At 44.4% G+C, this 18,786-nt stretch overlaps 1 protein-coding gene across 2 annotated transcripts in view; it reads right to left on the bottom strand.

The window, feature by feature from the left end:
• Window positions 1-12,589, bottom strand: part of GLRA1 (glycine receptor alpha 1) — an 83,781-nt gene extending 71,192 nt beyond the window's left edge. For both annotated transcript variants that reach the window (XM_003981371.5, XM_003981370.5), the window contains exon 1: window positions 11,637-12,589. In XM_003981371.5, coding sequence (XP_003981420.1) covers window positions 11,637-11,692 — 56 coding nt within the window. In that variant the 5' untranslated portion in view covers window positions 11,693-12,589. The remainder of the gene's footprint in view (window positions 1-11,636) is intronic.
• Window positions 12,590-18,786: the final 6,197 nt, after the last annotated feature.

Raw genomic sequence — 18,786 nt, 5'->3', positions numbered from 1 at the left:
AGGGTCTACACCCATTTAGGGGGCTGGTGGCAGTCCAGGGGCTGCCTCACAGAGGCAGTGGGGCTAGAGGTGGATCTTGAGGCATGGACAAGATCTTAGGGAAGTGGAAAAGGGATTGTCCTTTGTTAAAGGCTTAAGTTCTGCACGGAAAAAGTGCTTGAAAGGTAACTTCATTTATCTGTTGGTGAAGTTGTTCTCTTCAGTTTTTTAATTTTAGTTTATTTATTTATTTTGAGAGATAGAGCAAGAGAGAGTGAGAGAACATGAGCAGGGGAAGGGCAGAGAGAGAGATAGAGATAGAGAGAGAGAGAGAGAGAGAGAGAGAGAGAGAATCCCAAGCAGGCTTCACACTGTCCCTGCAGACCCGGATGCAGGGTTCGAACACACCATGCCTGATGTGGGGCTCGAACCATGTGATCATGGACCTGACCTGAAACCAAGAGTCAGACACTCAACTGTGTCTTCAGTTTTTAAGATGAAGAACAGTTTTAAGATGAGAAAGGTTGGGTAAATTGCCAAGATCATACAGCAAGGAAGTGCCAGAGGCAGGATTCAAAATCAAATTAGCTTGAATCTGGGGCTGGCTGGTGTGCCTTTCAGGGCTGAAATGAGGGGCGGGGAGTTTCTCGATTTATGGAGGGATAGGGAAGAGTGTGAGAATAGTACAGGGATGAGAAGAGTGGGCATATTACAGAGACCGATGAGAAGTTCAGTTTGGGCTGGAATTTGGTCTGTGGGAAGGCAAGAGGTAGGTAGTGGAGGTAGGTAGGGGCTGTGTTGCGACAAGCTGAGAGCCATGTCTTGCCCAAACCTGACATTCTCGGCAAAGGGCAGCGCAAATGCAAAAAGGAATGAGACGCATCTGTGTGCACACTGACAACTTATTGCTGGGTGAAAAAAAGTAAGTTGCAGAACACGGTGTTTAATATAATCCCATCTTTGTAGAACAGAAACGCTCACTAGTGGAACACGGCAGTTGAAGGCTCTCTGAAGCCAGACTGCTTGGATTTCAATCTTGCACTGCTGTTTCCAAGCTGGGTAACCCTAGGGAAAATTATTTAACCTCTCTGTTTCCTCCTCTGTAACCTCATCTATAAAATGGGATGAATAATGCCTTACAGGATTGTTCTGAAGCTTCCATGGGTTAATACATATTCAGCTTTTAGAAAGATGTCAGGCACAAAGCGAGCACACATGGTTTGGTCATTATGTTATTAAAATCATCTGGAAGGATGAATAGCAAACTGTTGAGTAATTTACCCTGGGGGGTAAGATTTCAGTGTATTTTGGTTTTAAACATATTTCCCCATGTGATTTAAATATTTTATGGCAAACATGGAATGCTTATAATGTAAACAAACCAGCAAGTTTATTTCAAGGCTGATATTTGGAGACTTTGTTTTTATTGTGTTTTTTTTCTGCTGTTAGCAGCAGGCCTGCTAGGGATACATTTGGAGAAGTCTCTGGTGTCACTCAGAGAGCTGTTGAAAACAGGTGTCTGAGGCAACAGTTTTGGGCTTCCCACAGGCCAGGTCTGGAGTGCAGCTCATGATAGGAGAGCTGGCCCCGTCCTTGCCTCCTGGCCCCGTTCTGCTCCCACCACCCACCACCCTCCTCTGGCCCTGGGTGCAGTTTCCCCTGCCTAGGGATATTCTTTTTTTTTTTTTTTTTAAGTTTATTTATTTTTGAGATAGAGACAGAGCACGACTGGAGGAGGGGCAGAAAGAGGGAGACACAGAATCTGAAGCAGGATCCAGGCTCTAATCATCAGCACAGGGCCCAATGTGGGGCTCGAACTCACAAACTGTGAGATCATGACCTGAGCTGAAGTTGGACACTTAACCGACTGAGCAACCCAGCCCCTCCCCTCCCAGGGATGTTCTAAGAAGCCCATCATTGGGTGTGCTTTGGGAAAGGCAAATTTGGAGCCTGTGGTGAGGGCTGGAGCTCAGGCTGTATCTTTAACCTCCTTCAGGGAAGGTAAAAGGAAACTGGTGTTCTTGGTCTTGTGTGTTTGTGGGTTAGGATGTGAGGCTTTGCCCTGAGTACTAAGGGCCAGCAATTAACAATTAAAAAAAACAAAAGGGCCAGGATTGGTGCTGGCTTTCTCCTTTTCCTCCCCACCAGGTCAGAAATTCTCTCGCAGAACCCTCGATAGCTCTTTTATCTGAGCGCTTTTCGTCACGAGGCAGGTGCAGGTGCATAAAGAAGAAAAGGCTGGAGCAACCTGTCTGCCCCTAGAGCCCCAACCATGATCCTCTGGAACTTGGGTGGGAGTTAGTGCCATTCCCCTCCCGTGTGAAGGGTGGAGATTGAAACCTCAGCTACTTATGGATGTATGTTAACTTTATTATGATCTAGAAAGAGATGGGCCCTCGGAAAGAGATGAGCCCCTGATCATCTAGAGAGGGAAATTAGTCTCTTTTCTACCTCTGTCTTTCTCATCCAGTTCAGTCCCCTCTCTCCCCTTCCCGGTTCATTCTGGGAGTAACAGTGTCAGTGCAGTGGTTAAAAGAGTGTTTTATGGAGTCAGCCTGGTTTTGAATCTTGATTTTGCCTCTTGCTAGTGGTCTTAGCTTGGGCAAATTACATAACTTCTTTATGCCTCAGTTTTGTCACCTATAAATGGGAATATACTAGTACTTCTGTCTAACGGTTTTTGTGGGCTTACGAGACGAGGCATGTGATGTTGCTAGCACAGTACCTGGCATTCGATAAATGTTCAATAAATAGTAACAACTATTATTAGTGCATTGTTACGGCCCAGGCTGAGAGGGAGCAGCACAAGAGAGCGAGGAGGGAAGATTCAGGAAGAAAGGAATGGCAGACTGCAGTATCTATTAGCATAAAAGATGCACATGTTCTGTGCCCCAGCCGTTCCATTTCTTGTTCTTGTTATCTGCCTGGAAAAATGTCACATGTGTTCACAAAGATGTAGGTACACTGTGATTATTGCAGCACTGATGGCAGTGGAAAACTTAGAAAAAAAAGTATAAATGCCCATCAGTGGGGGGGATGGCTGGAAAACAATGGAATACACACAACATGAAATGGTTTGCAATAGTTAAAAGAATGAGGTGAGCTGTGTGCCTCAACAGGTAAAGCTTCCCAAGACCTGTGGAGATGCGAACGAAACGAATTGCAGACTTATGTAGGCAATATAATTCCATGAAATGATAGTCTACACGTATATATTTCAATAGTGATACCCACATGTGTGTATGTATACGTCTACGCATGCACACCCATATATGAATAAAAATGATCAAGTACAATACCCCTTAAGGAAACAAAGCTGGGAGGGACCTGGAGATCATATCAAAGGGGGAGTTTTAAGCTTAAGTCTAGTATTAGATTTTTTTAAAAAGAGAATATATGCCTATATTGTACAATTAAAAATGATCAGGAACAGAGAAAGGGAAATCCGTATCTGGCTCAGAATCAGAAGAATATGATTGTCGAACTAAAGGCCTGATGGGAAATTCCCAGCTCTCCTGTCAGGAGCTTCCTGCCACCCTCCCACTGCAGCCCACTGGCAGAGGGTGAGGGCTATTAGCCTGATAAACGCCCCGGCTCCCCAGGGCTGTGGCTTATATATATATATATATATATATATATATATATTGCATATATATTGCATATATATTGCATATATATATGGTGGTGTGGTGAGCTAGGAGAAAGGAGATCTATATTTGAATCCTGGATTTACCCTGAGAGTAACAGCAGGGTGTTCGGCAAGTCACTTCTCCAAACCTCAGTTTTCTTAACTCTAAAATGGGGATAGTAACCGCTGTCTCGTATCTGTTTTTTAAGGTGATTGGGAAGCTCCCACGGGATCGTGAACGTGAAACGCTCCTTAAACTGCGAAGTGCTCTTGTAAGAGAGGGCTGCACCTCTGCCCGGCAGCCAGGGTTGCAGCGGACTTGCCGCATTCCTCTGGAGCCGGGCAGTGTTGCAGAACTGAGCACACCGCCATCAACACGCAGCTCGCAAAGGCCGAAGATCATAGCAGTTACTTTATTTGATGTATACGATCATAATGTGCTTTGCGGAAAGGTTAATAGGTCAAAGGGGGTAGAGAAGAAGGAAGGACGTGGTCCCGAGGTCAGACAGATGGTAGAATGGGGCAATGGTGTCTGAACATCTGGGAGTCCTAAACAATACTCTAGTTATGTTGGGTCATCGTTGGAGAAAGAAACCATAGATTTCCTCCCTCTCATCACCTTGATCTACTTCCTCTATCAGTCCCGAGAGACTCTCAGTGCTACGTCCTAGGCCGCCCACCCCCCACCCCCGGTGCCCGGATTTAAAGCCCATTCTTCAGGTGCCCCTTCTCTTTATCCAGCATCACATGGCTAGAGTGCCCGGCTGCGTAAATGGGCGCTTTTGGTGTGCTAGGACTTCAGGGCCCAGGCCACCCACCAGTTAGGGAATGGGGATAGCTGTCTGAGGTTTGTGTCTGTGAGGGAGGACGGCGTGTGAGAGTGCCAAAGGAAGGAAAGTGCAGTGGCAGAGTCGAGGGCACACAGCCCTTAGAGATGACATGCAGGGGAGTAAGTTTGGGGGACGAACATAATCCCACAGGACCTTGGGAGCTCTGCCATTCACGCTGTAGCCTTAAGGAAGTTATTTATCCTCTCTTCATCTGCAAAATAAAAGGGTTGATCTATGTCAGGGGTCCCTAGCCAGGATCATTTAGAACCTTGCTACTCAAACTGTTGGTCCATGGAAACATCAGCATCACATGAGGGTTCTTAGAAATACAGACTCTCACCGCGCCCAGCCCAGACCTTCTGAGCCTGAATCAGCATCTAACTGAGATTCTCAGGTGATTCATACACACACTAAAGTTTGAGACTCTTGGTAACATTATAGGTTTCTGGGTCCCCCACCTGAAGGATCCTGTTTCAGTAGTCTGGTACAATGGTAGGAAACTCTACGTTTGACAAGCCGCTCACTGCTAGATTGGAGAGCTGTTGAATTCTAGAATTGCCTTAAGTTTCCATGATTCTGTTGGTACTTAAGACGCGCTGAAGGGAAAGTGTGATTTTCTGGGGGTGAATGGGAGGGAAATTGAGGACGGACCTTGCCAGGAAGGGAGTAGAGGCTTATACTCTAGGTGCCTGTGGGTTGCCCAGTACACGAAGCAAGAGAGAACGCTGCCCATTTCACGGCTGGGATTAATGACTGTCAGCAGCTCCCTGTTAAGACAGTAAACTCATTTAGCAATGGACACTGAAAAACAGCCGAATCCAAAGGCGGAGAGTGGTAATCTAATTGCACTGAATTAGCCTCGGGAGACTCAGACAATATCAACTTCAGAAAACCACAAAGTGATCCTTTATAAGGAGTTTCAAAGGCTTTGGGGCCTCAGCACCCCTCATAAGAGCTTGCATTACAAAGCATAGGCACTGTGCGGATAAGTCCGTCTCCTCAGCATCTCAGGGCATTGTTCCCTTCTAACGTGCTTTCTGAATGCATTTGCTAGCTGGCCCTATGGGAGGTCAGTTGTGTGTTGGGCTTACCAGAGGGTTGGTTCAGAAAGGACAGCGGGAGTTCGGGGCCAAGAGGCCTTCAGCCATACAGGCCATCGGTCCTGTGAACACGAGCCGTGCCTGTGGACTTGTCTGTAGACCAGTGCATTTTCTAGGGGTCTTTTTTGGCTCTGACATTTTCTTAGTCTGAGGTTCTTCTCATTTCTTAAAACCAGCCTCTTACATAACCAGGTGGTTTCTTTTAATAATCCTTTGTTGCATCGTGTGTGTGTATTCATTGCCCAATTTATTCGTCACCAGTCCATTTTAAAGAAGGAAAAGTTATGAGTGAATGTGTGTTTAGGGTGTACCCAGAGAGCTTACAAAGATCGGAGGGTAATTTGGGGATCAGGAAAAGAGGGAATATAAATATCGTAAAGATTTGTCCCTGACCTGCATTCATTTACTTTTTTGCAGTAAATTACAAATCTCAATCCTCAAAAGCAGCTTGGATTTCTTCTACATCTCTCATGGGAGGTGGGTTTCTCTGCCTTCATTCCTCCGGTGACAGGGACCCTTACTACCACTGAGGCAGCCCATTGCACCACTTGACAAATCTGCCAGAAAGTTCCAAATTACATTGAGCTAGAATTTGTGTGTGTGTACAGTAAAATAATTACCCATTAATTTGCTCCAGTTCTTCTCTTGGAGCTATATAGAATAAATCAACTTTAATGTTTCCCAAATGGGGTCCCTGGATACCTATAGGGTTCATGAAATAGTAATGAGGATTCAGAATCCATTTTAAACATTTCAGACTCTAACAAATTGCATATTTACTTCTGACAAAGCTCTATGGACTAACTAAAAGGCATCACGTGTCTTTGCTTTTGTTTTTTTTCTTAGGTCAACTCAGTGTGGCGACACTGTCCATACCATAATGTTTAGTATTTCTGAACATTATCAAAGGCAGTTATGGATGCCTTCGATTAATAAAAATGGGGAAAATAAGTTAATGGTGTATAGGATTTGGTTAACAAAATTTTAAAAGCGTAGACTTTATGGGCGAGGAAAAAAACCGAAAAAGAATCCCTGAAAAAAGTATAGAAACTTTTGGTCTCTTTTCATGCTCCTCTTCAGATCTATGGGGACAGTAATCAAACACCATGTTTTCTCATCGTCCAAAGCACTTCCTGGGGGAGAGAGACATACCCATGTGATTTGTTAATAATCGTATCTAGAATGTGATAACCCTCCAGAGTGAAGTTGCTTAATGAGGTCCTCAGTTCTTTCAGACTTTTGAGTCTGCACACAATGCAATGTCACTACTTCATATAACAATTGAAATATGAGGCAATATTTTTAACCAAAAGCATTCTATCATGGAGATTGGAGGAGGACAATTCTTAACTGGCACAGTTAAAAATGATTTTAGAGAGATTGATGTGTTGATTCCCTTCATCTTACAGCTGGGGAAACTGAGGGCCAGAAAGGTCATGGAGCCCTGTCAAGGTCAGGCCACTAGCTAAATTCTGGATCCCAGGTCTCCTGCCCTTTGGGCCAAGTCCGCTTTGCGTAAAGCAGCAGAAAACCTGCAGAATAGCGTCAAGATGGCCAGGCGGGAGACAGTGCCATCCGTCTTAAAAATCATTCTGGCTTCTGCCAGCTGATGAAGGAAATAAAGTTAATGACGCCCACATAAATGCGATGCTGTCGCAGGACGCGTACACAGGCTGTCGGGAGAGGAGCTCTGCGGGCCCTCTGAAGAAGGAAAGAGGTTTTTAATGTAGCTTTAAAGGGAGCAGTGTCTCCTCTTTCTGCAAGGACAGGGACTGTGGCATCTGTTACCTCCGTGTCCCCCATAGAGTGCAGAGTTTGGGACTGCACACATAAATACATGGTAAATAAATGCCTAGTGAAGAAATGAGGGCAGCGTCAGTGTTGAAGCAAGTTCATTCTGAGCCTTTGTGGGTGTGGGCCTCTGTCTTTCACAAAGATCTTATCCCAGGCTGGAGGCAACATAGGGGTGTTGGAATCAGTCATTTGAGTTGATTGGTAAGCAAACTGAGTCCCCACGATGCAGAGTCTTATGAAAGCCATGCTGCAGGATGGGAGCAGAGCTCACTTTAGAAAAGGGGGCTTTCAAATCCTAGCCTAACTGCTTTCTCCACTGCACCACATTTGCAACCTCTTTCATAGTTAAGTTGGTCTCAGGGATAAATTCCCTAAATATCCCCTGATAGGTCATCACCAGTTTTGCAAATACACAGAAGTTATGCACCAATTCATAACTCTATTTACCAGCCTAGGGGCCGTATCTAAGTTATCCTTTGGGAATAAAAGATGTGATGTTTTCTTTTCTCTTACTCAAGGTTCCTAAGCCCCCAGAAGAAGGTAGACTGACAGTTTGATTGGGCCTGGTGCAAGCTTGCCCAAGGAACTTCTTTCCTCGGTAAAAAAGTCCTTGGCCCATTTCAGAAGCTCTTAAATGCTTTCTGCAGTGCCCAAAACGCAGCGGGTAAGATTTGAGGGAAAATACAGCTATGCTACCGGGAGGAAGAGATCCAGAGGGGGCACCTCAAAAGAAAACTCATTTACCTTCCAACTGGGTGGGTTTCCAGGACCCAGATATCAAACAATCTATCTGCCATGTTTCTCTTGACCCTTGTGTGAATAGAAACATCTTTCCTTCAAGATTTTAGTGACCTTTCTTAACAAATGAGTGTCATATTCAGCACAAAGCCCTGTGCAAGGAAGCATGGCAAAACCATCCATGGGTTAGACTTGGTTTATCTCCTCTCCCTTTATTCCCTTTGCAAGCATGAGCTAGGTCCCTTTTTGCTTCATTGGGTGATTTGTGTGGTTCATGGGGGGCATGTTCTCAAGGAAACTAGACTTTTCTCCCCATTGCAATTAGGACATCGGAACAGCAGATTAAGAATTTGGTCATTCAATACCAGTGGTTCTCAACTGCAGACAATTTTTGCACTCCCTACCCCGGGATTTTTGACAGGGTCTGGAGACATTTTTGATAGTCATGACTGGGGGGAGGGGATGTCACCGAGGCCACGGTACTGCTGAACATCTTACAATGCACAGGACAGCCCTCCTAATAAAGATTATCCAGTTCAAAATGTCAGCAGTGCCGAGACTGAGAAACACAGTTATATGCTATGAATTACCCAGAAGATAAAAAATGTTGGGGTCTTCCTGGGCCTTTCCAGCCATAAGCTAGAAGGTAAGCGTTCTGTGAATCAAAGCAAGTTCCCTTTGGCTTGCAAAGGAGGTTGAAAGGAATGTGCTTCTACCATCAAAAAACCCCCCAAAAACCATATCTTTGTCTATTATTTTTGGCCAGTCTGGCTATGAAGCCCCATCTCCAACTGCAAACAAAGAGACAAAATTTAGGTTATCGAATCCTAGGATGTCACTCATGGTTTTAGAACCATAGGCTTTTAAAATACCAAAGGAGGAACTTCAGCCAAATCACCTCATTTTACTTATGGGGTCACAGTTGATGAGCACTGCAATGCTGTTTGGGTCCCAGTACCCTATGTCTCTCTCCCCGTCAGCTCTTTTGAAGGCCTCAATGCGTTCTCTGTGTTGGCACCATATGAGATTTCTGCCTCACTTCGACTGCTGTTTTGTTTTACTGTTTACTGTCATTATGGCCATTTCGCTGGTTATGTACTAATGCAGCAGCACTTCTGTTATTGATGGCCTTTCCTTTTCTAGCCCCCAGATTTCCCCCAACAAGGTGAGCAGCTGGCATCATTTAATCTAAGTAGTACCTGGGTGCCTGAGATGATTGGATTGGCTCATTCCAATACGGTGCCTGTCCCTTGGGGGAGAAAGGGTTATTCACATGGAACCTGCTAGGCTGCCAGTCTCCATTTACCCCCACATACAATTCTATTGAGTCCCCAGATTTTAATGCTTCTGTATTTTCACCTAAAATTTAAAAAATGAGAGAGTTAGAAATGAAAGTGCCAATGACACAAGGATAATACTTTCCCTCCTTTTGACCTTTTTTTTCCAATCTCTCTGAAAAATTGCTGAGGGTATTTCCTGAGTTCAATTCCTAGCTTCATTATTTTACGTTTCAGAACAGTTCTGAAACAACATTGACTCCTCAGATGATGTAGTCATTCCTATATTTTGAAAGTGCAGTGGTACCAATCCCTTCCCAGCTCTCCAGAGTCATGACTTTTCTTTCCTTATAAACACAGAATCCCATACACATTGTAGCTCAGATATGCCTTGACACATGTAGGGGAAGGAGATGTAGAGTGATGTTTCCTGATGGGCTACCACCAGTTTACTTAAAGAATTAGCACAGTGGATTCATCACCTTCTCGAAATGATTACAATGCAAACCTTTTAGACCGTGTCTCCCTTTTGTGAAAGACAATGTCGGGGAGAAGAAAATCAAATGTACTGTTCATCAATAAAAAAGGAGTCGGGTGTGTGTGTGTGGTGGCGGGATGGGGGGAGGTGATGTGCTTGGTCCTATTAATTTGCTCTTTAATCTTTCTGGTTCAGTTCTGTCTCGGTAAGCCAAACAGAGAATCAATTTGCATACAAATGTTACCAAGTACCCCACCTCCGCGGCATTTTACAGTTCTATATGTATGTAGGGGAGAAAGGATTTGATATTAAGAGGATACTTCCTGCCCCTTCCTCCATAAAGTAGCTACATTTCACAGGGCCCTGGATTGTTGCACTTTTTCATTCTATCTGACTCCCTGACCATTTGCATTCTGAGCTGTGGGCAGGACTATGGCCTATCAAAGAATTATTTGAACTAGAGATTAGAAGCTTTAGCGTTGGGTATCTCAGGGAAGGAGGGGGTCTTTTCTCCATCTCAAGAGAAAGACATGAAGAGAGGTTCACATATAGACCCTTATAATCCGGGGTTGGGGGAGGAGTCATTCATTTAATAAACCAACCGACAGGTTAGTCAAACCAATTCATATGCAGTATTCTCCACAATGTTAAAAGGAAAAGCAATAATTAGTTGCTGGTTTATGATGGGAGAGAATAATATTTGGTGGTTACTTATTTTTAAAAATAACCTAGAGTGGGCTTTTCAAATGGCTGTTAATACAGTGCCATGGTAAAACATGAGAGGCAGGTATCTAAAATGAGGAAGATTAATGATCCCTGCGGGTCATGGAGGAAGAATAATTTTTTTCAATTCATATAAATGGAATTTATCATAACCATCTCTGACGATGGCTGATTCACCCACTTACAAAAGAACTATCTATTTCAATGCTTCCTGAAGAGGGTGATTTTTCACTTTTCACTTGTACTAACATAGAATGCTAAGCCTGTAGGCAGAAAATTTTAACCTGAAGAGATAACGGATGAGGGAACTCAGCTACAGATTCAGGGACGGACATAAATTAAACAAAACAAACAAGAATTGTCCATCAGTTCAGGATCTGCAGCTAACAAAGTAAGAGTTTGGAAAGGTGAGTGGGTGAGAGGAGGGAGTCAAAGTTTCTAAAGGGAAATCTTTCCCAGAATCTGTTCCTAAGTAGATCCACTCTGCACCCAAGTTCAGGGCTTTACAACCTGAGGTCATAACACTATTGTTTCCAAGCACTAAGCCTCAGCCTACTCCCCCCCCCCCCCGCCCCACGCAGAAAAAGAAAACAACAACAAAAAAGGAGAGAAAATGAAATGTTCTGTGTCCAGTGAGCTCGAGTGCAACCTTCCCCGTCACCGCTAGTTGTCACTTGGCTCCCAGACGGGAGAGCTGAGGTTTTCGGCACTGCGGTTAGAGAGAATGCAGTCCTAATTAAACTGAGTAACTCCAAAAGCTTCCCCTTAAAGTCCTCAGCCCAGTGAAAACCAATATGCAGAGGGGCTGGGGGCCAGTGATGGGGCGGGGGTATAGCAGATGGAAGGACAAACAAATCACAAAAAAACAGGCAAACAGCTGCTAGAGCAGCGACTGTCTCAGACCTCCACGCACAAGCCAGACACCCTGCGGGAGGGGTGGGGTGGGGGAGCGGGGGATGGAAGGACCCGATTACAGCGGTATACAGCAGCCCCTTCCCCCCAAAATGAAGGGGTAACGGACAGAGTCAGCCTCAGTGCTCCTTTCCCCCATTTCCATTACAGCGATGTGGTCAGTAGAAAATTGCATACCTGAAGAATACAATGGTCTCCCAAAGGTAGAGTCGAAGAGTATTGAAGCTGTACATTTTTCAGGTCCTTGTGCTTTGTAGTCCACGAGTTATGAGGGTAAAAAATGTTTCAAATTGGCACTTACAAAACCAGCGAGCGCTATTGAAAAAATAATCCAGATGCTAAGGGGAGGTGGAGAACAGGGGCGCGGAGGGAGAGCCCCAGGGGAAATTGGAACGAGGGGGCTGTAGGTACCACGGACAGAGGCAGCCGTGAAGCGTTTCAGCACCACGGAGAGCGTCCAGCCCTGCTTTTCAGGAGCGCGAAGAGTATTGCTGTTTGTTAAACTCCAGCTTGTCTGTTGGCTCCCTGCGGCGCTGGGGAGGCACGTTTGGGGGTGGGTATATTTTCTTTTTTACCCCTGTTTTTCTGTTTAAACGGCCAGCTCCATGCAAGGGAAAAAAATCTTCTGTGGCGATCAGAGCGCTGGCCTCCGACCGTTAGATTGGGCGAGCATCTTGGGTAGAGAGAGCAGGGCTTTATGCCCCTGGGCTGGCCTGAGGGGGCTAGGGGCCAGGGGAAGCGATTGACGGTGCTGCCTTCAGTTAAATCCCGGAGAATGTGCCAGGCTGGCGCATCGCGACCGAGTCCCGTAATCTCGTTTCCCTGCCTGCGTGCGAGTCTGTTGTCGCCTTGCGATCCCTGTTCTCTGGTCCCCGCCGAATAAGTTATGATCGCTGCAGGAAAGGTGTCCCATTGCTCAGGGCTGCAGGCATGAGAGAGCTCAGGGCAAGTTTCAGGGGCTGTCAGGGTCCATGGCGACCCCGCGGGGCTGAGGAGCCCAGGGCTTCAGATGCATCTCGATTTTCTGAGCTCGCCCATCTTCCTTTGGCCAGGACTCCCTCAGATCTTCAGACTTTCTTACTGCATTAATTTAACAAACTGGCGGCATGGGAGCTGGGAGGGGGGCGGGCGAAGGCCGATGGGAGGGGGTGGAGAGGAAAAAAAGGGGGGAAAAACTCCTTAGTATCTTCAAACCCTCCCACTCGAGGTGCTCATTGGCCCACGGCTGCGAAAACCAGATCTTTTCTCGGTGTTTGGCCAATCGCGTTTTAGACTCTAGGTTGAGTTTAACGCTTAAAGTGCTGGACGAGATCCTCGACTCTTCTTTCCTTTGCAAGCGGGCGGTGGGGTAGGGGAGATTATGGAGTTAATCTCTTGAGTTCTCTTAAAATATTGCCTTGATATTTAAAGAATGTAGTTGTATGTGAGGAAAACAAACACCACGGGTCCCAGTTCGGACCTGCCTCTGGGCTCAGCATACCATCTTAAAAGGGAAGAATTGAACCGGATCCCTGAGTTTCTTTAGAGCTCTGAAGTTTTAATATTTGGTACAGAAGTAAAGGAGAGGTTTCAAAAAGACGTCTGGTCCATAAAAGACCGCTTCTCTTCCCCTGGGCCACTGCAATGGGAAAATACAGGAGAAATTCCTTGAGCACTTCCCAGGGTCAAGAGGGAGTAGTCCTGGCCTCACTGTTGGAGCCCTTAGGGGAGATAAGGAAGATATGCAGTCTTCCAACAGGACAGGAGACAGTTTTATTTACATTTCACAAGCTACAGCAACAGAGCCTAAGAGAGCTGTGTCTTGTTCCAAAACAATGATTGAGCCAAGCTATACACACAGGTATCTAGTACTTAACCACTCCTGCTTCCTTTTTTCTCTTCCTCCTGCTTCTCTCTTTCCATTTTATTTGAGTCTCAGAAACCAGCTAGCTATAGATTTCACTCTAGAGCCCAGCTGGGGAGGTGGAGTTAATCAGATTTTCTCCAAGCTCCCAGAATTTAGTGGATTTATAGCCTTGCAGGATTTTCTGGCTGATTTGAACTGGCTGGGACTCTGGGGTCTCTCCCTCCTAGCCTACCAAGTGGGGACAACCCTTCCCTCTTTCTCAGCAGCATTAGGAATGCCTTCTTTTGAGTTTTTGGAGGTTGATTTTCCCTAGAATAGTTCTTAACAGTTCAGGTCTCTCCAAGCCCAGGCTTTCTCCCTGAAGAAGCCTGGAAAACTTTGTTCTCCAGCCTCCTACCAACAGGGATTTCCCCCACCCCCACCCCCCACACCACTGTTACACACCCCACATTACTCTCTTTTATTGGCTTCCACACACTGGAACAGTAATGGGCTGCTTAGAATTTCCATGAGTTTGAGTAGTGACTGAAAAGGAAATTTTGCTTTAAAGGTGGATTTTCATAGGAGTCTGATAAAAATTTATATTATCTATCTATCTATCTACCTACCTACCTACCCATATCTATCACTAACCTTTACTAGCATGCTTTTTACGTATCAGGTACTAGTGTGCACTTCCCATAATGTCATCTACTTCTCACAGTAATACCTTGACGTAAATATTATCCTTGTGAATGCATTTGTGTACATTTGTGAGTAGCTTGGGCAAGACAAACGTGTATATTTCTGTGTGTACAAATTGATTTGTGATCCGTAGCCACCCTAATTCTGAAGCAAATGTGTGGTGCATATGTGTATTTACACATTTGTGTTTGTAAATGGTCTCTGTCCACAAAGGCATATATGTATGCACCTATCTGTGATATTTTTGTACCCCTGAAGGTACTGAAACAAACTGTGATGTCACAACTTTGTGCTTGTTCCTTACCTGGCTAGGAAGCGATTGTGTGGGCAGGTGGGATGCAGCATGTAGAAGTTACTTTTTCTTTTCCTTGAAGGGATGTGGTGTGGTGTGTGTGTGTGTGTGTGTGTGTGTGTGTGTGTGTGTGTGTGTTGTTGTTGTTGCTGCTGCTGCTGCTGCTGTAGTGTGTGTGACTGGCTCCAAGGCTTTGGGCTGTTCTGGAGATGAGAGTAATTATTGCCTGGGGGCACCTGTTTTCTAGTAGGCCCTTACTTTTATTTAATCAGCATACATGAAGTAAGAGTGTGCTGGGCCTTGGGGATATGACAATATGTAAGAGAAACAGTGCTTTGAACTTCTGAACATGAAATCACTTTGGAGGTTCAGTGGGAAAACCTCCTCATGGTTGCGAATCTACACTTTTTACCCCATATCTCGTGTATTTCTTATTCCCATAAGCGGTATACCCGGATCTTTCTCTCTTGTTGTAGGTCACTATCGAAACTACCTGCAGGCTTGGAGGTCAGAGATTTATGTTTTTATTTTATCTCTGCCTCAAAAAGGCTGGGTGATGTTGGGTAAATGACCAAATCTCTTTGGGCCTAAGTCAAACAGGGAGAATAACATCCCTTCATCTCATCACAAGAAGCTGCATAGAAGAAATGGCATTCAGGTCTAATCTTATTGTGACTACCATGCTATGAAACAGAAATCTCAATGGAATGGAATGAGTTTGCTTCAGCATTTCTTATGATAAGTATTCTGTGTAGCCTAATTCCAATACTTGAGTGGCCTGTTATAGGTAGCCAGATTTGAACCCTTCCAAGTATGAATACATTTTGACCTATACTGAGACTTATTACTAGAGTCAATTCATTCTTTCATTAATGACACAAAATATTTATTGAGCATTTACTATGTGTTAGTCACTGTGCTAGGGAATGGGGATATAGCAGGGAACAAAACAGGTAGAGATCCCCATTCTTTTTTTTTTTTTTAATTTTTTTTTCAACGTTTAATTATTTGTGGGACAGAGAGAGACGGAGCATGAACGGGGGAGGGGCAGAGAGGGAGGGAGACACAGAATCGGAAACAGGCTCCAGGCTCCGAGCCATCAGCCCAGAGCCCGACGCGGGACTCGAACTCACGGACCGCAAGATCGTGACCTGGCTGAAGTCGGACGCTCAACCGACTGCGCCACCCAGGCGCCCCAGAGATCCCCATTCTAATGGAGTGTATCTCCCGGTGGAGGGAGACAGAAGATAAAAAAAAGAAAAGGCAATTTATGATGTATTAGGCAATCATAAGGATTAAAGAGAAGAAAGTGGTCTCAGGGCAGAGAGTGATATAGAGGCACTATTTTATATAGGGTGGTTAGACCAGGGCGTGCTTTCTGAAAAGAAGAAAAACATTTGAACAAGTGACTGAAGGAAGTGAGGGAATGAGCCATGTGAACCTCGGGGAGGGGGGAGGGGAAGGAGAGCTTTCCAGGCAGTGCAGAAAGCAAATGTAAAGAGTCTGAGAGGGAAATATGCTTAGAGTGTGCGAGAAATAGCAAGGAGGCCATTGTGCCTGGGTGGAGTGAGTGAAGTTGAGAGGACCAGGTTAGAGAAGGCTCGGGGGCTGGGGCATACACTACCTCCAGGGCATAGTAAGGACTTTGGGTTCACTTTTGAGTGAGACCCATTGGAGGGTTTCGAGCAGAGGAGTAACAAGTTCTGACTTAACATTTTAACAAGATTAGTCTGGCTACTGTGCTTAGAATAAAATGTGTAGGGAGGGAGGAGGCAAAATGAAAACAAGGATACTACTTAGAAGCTACTGAAAAAAGTCCATGTGAGAGAGTCTTAGAGACTGTTCTTGTTCAACACTTTTATTTACAGAAGAGGAAAATTATATCCAGAGAGGTTCAGTGACTCACCCCCTAGACCAGTAGCAGAGTTGGGACAAGAATACAGGTACCTAATTATAGCTGAAGGGTCTTTCCACCATTTTTTGCTCCCACGAAGATGAAGGGCATGGGAAGGGTAGGTAAAGGAAATCTACAAGGAAGGGACTTTACCTGGCTTCTTGATGATATGTTTAGCACCTGCACAGTGCCTGGCACATAGGAGGAGCTCAGTAGATATTTCTTGCCAGGATGAATAAGTGAATAAGTGAAAGAAGAACAAAAAGATTTAGGCAGAGGGTCTGAAGAGAGAAAGAGGAAGGAATAGTGTTAATCAGGTGAGATTATGCAGGCCTGAACCAGCTAATGTAATTAACACAGTGCCAAGTCTCTGACCATAATGACATTCACAGAGGAGAGGTCTGGGCGTCTCAAGACTTCTTTGACAGGCCTCAATGATACTTTGTAAAGAGAGACAGATATTTGGAGCAACTAAGCAGCTTGCCTAATTGTGCTGAAGTATTATGATGAATATGGGTCTTCAAATAGTACTATGGAAAAGCCTTTCCTCCAAGGAGCTGGAGGCTACTGCCAGCCTTTCCCAACCCAACTTGGAGAATGAACTTGGTACCTTCTTCTTCTTCTTCCTCTTCCTCTTCCTCTTCCCCTTCTCCTCCTCCTCCTTCTTCTTCTTCTTCTTCTTCTTCTTCTTCTTCTTCTTCTTCTGAATTGCAAAGCAACAGTATGTTTTCTGTGCTTTAAAGAAGGGACCTCAGAAGTACTTGGGAGATCTCAGTGGCCCTGGGAGAATTTTTTAGTCATAAGGAGTGGATGCATAAAATATTGAGAGACCTTTCCTTCCATTTTTCTGATTAGTCACACAGAAGCCAGGAAATTGGAATGACTGGCCTAAGGTATCCCCACAAAGCAGGATCTAGAACTCAGGACTCCCATCTCTCACGTCCTGGCTCCTAACCCCTTCATTCGGAGACCTAGAATAAAGGAAGAGGAGGTAGGATCAGTGAAGAAGAAAGGCCTCATATCAAGACTGATCAGCCCCTGGCTTTCTGCCCAGAGACTCCCCAATTTAGTTTTGCAGCCAAGTCTATATGTATATCCTGGGTTCCAGCAGCTTGACATCCACGTGAGACTTTTCATCATCTCCTTGTGCTGTTTTCCTATCTTTCCATCAAACGTTCTCAGTCTCTTTTTTCCTACTTTCTGCTCTGTCTGTCCTTAACTCCTATTTCATGTTTATCCAGTTAGTTCCTCTTGTTGGGTCTCTCACTGCCTCCACAAGGAGTTTTGGCATGAAAAAGGCTTGGCAGAGGATATACCTTCACTCAGAGGTTCATTCGTTTAAAAAGTACACATATTTTGCACACGAACTGTGTGTGTGGCACTGTGCTGAGGTTTTGCATCTCTACTAAAAGAGTTGTTCATTTGGTTTTTAACAGATATTGATTAACTACCTTCTCTGTGCTAGGAATTATGGCAAATGGGTCATGATCAGTGTTGGTTGAAGGCGATTCTTGTATTACATATTTAAAAACCATTTAAAATGGAAATACACATGTATTAGTGCATAAGTTTTGTTAAGTTACTCATAAAACGGATGCTATCGATATAATGATACAGAACGTTACCAGCACCCTCGAAGCCTACCTCACATTCCCTCCCAGTCATTGCATGCCAAAGGTAGCTGCTGTTCTAATTTCTATTACTTTTATTTTGCTTGCTTTTGGCTAAACGAGGTCATCTTCGTTCATGAGAGGGCATTAACCTATAACTTTCCTTTTTAAAAATGTCTTTTTCAGGTTTTGGTATAAAGATTGTGGTAGCTTCTTCACAAGTTGCAAATGTTTTCTCTTTTCTATTCCTTAGAAACATCTATATAAGATTTGGTGTTAGTTCTTTTTAAAATGTTTGGAAGTGTTCATTGATGAAGCCATATGGGCCTGGAGGTTTCCTTTTTTATATATATATGAAATTTATTGTCAAATTGGTTTCCATACAACACCCAGTGCTCATCCTAACAGGTGCCCTCCTCAATGCCCATCACCCACCCTTCCCTCCCTCCTACTCCCCATCAACCCTCAGTTTATTCTCAGCTTTTAAGAGTCTCTTATGGTTTGGCTCTCCCCCTCTCTCTTTTTTTTTTCTGGAGGTTTCTTAGTGGAAAGTTTTTATTTACAGATTCAATTTATTTAATAGATATAGGGCTGTTAAGATTGATACTTCTTGTGGTGGTTTTAGTAAGTTGCATTTTTTTCCTAGGCACGTGTCCATTTAATATGATTTTTCACATTTATTTGCATAAAATTGCCATAATCCTCCTACATTGTTAGTCTCTAGAATCTGTAGTGATGTCTTCTTGTCTGTCATACAATAATTTGTACTTCTTTTTTCTTGATTGTTCTTTCTAGGGGATCAGCCATTTTTTTGGTCACTTCAAACAACCAGCTTTAAAATATTTTCTATATTATGTATCTTTGTTTTCTATTCTTTCTTTTCCCTCCTTTTCTTTTTGCTCTCAACTCGCATTTTTTTGTTTAATTTTTTTTCTGGCTTTTTTTTTTCAGAGATTGCAGTTTATTTCAGACACACTCAGAAGGTGGGGGCTGGCCAGTGG

The sequence above is a fragment of the Felis catus genome, chromosome A1 (genome assembly GCF_018350175.1).
Source record: "Felis catus isolate Fca126 chromosome A1, F.catus_Fca126_mat1.0, whole genome shotgun sequence".
Taxonomy (NCBI): domain Eukaryota; kingdom Metazoa; phylum Chordata; class Mammalia; order Carnivora; family Felidae; genus Felis; species Felis catus.
Note: the sequence above shows the minus strand (reverse complement) of the source record. Positions and strands in the feature narration are given on the sequence as shown.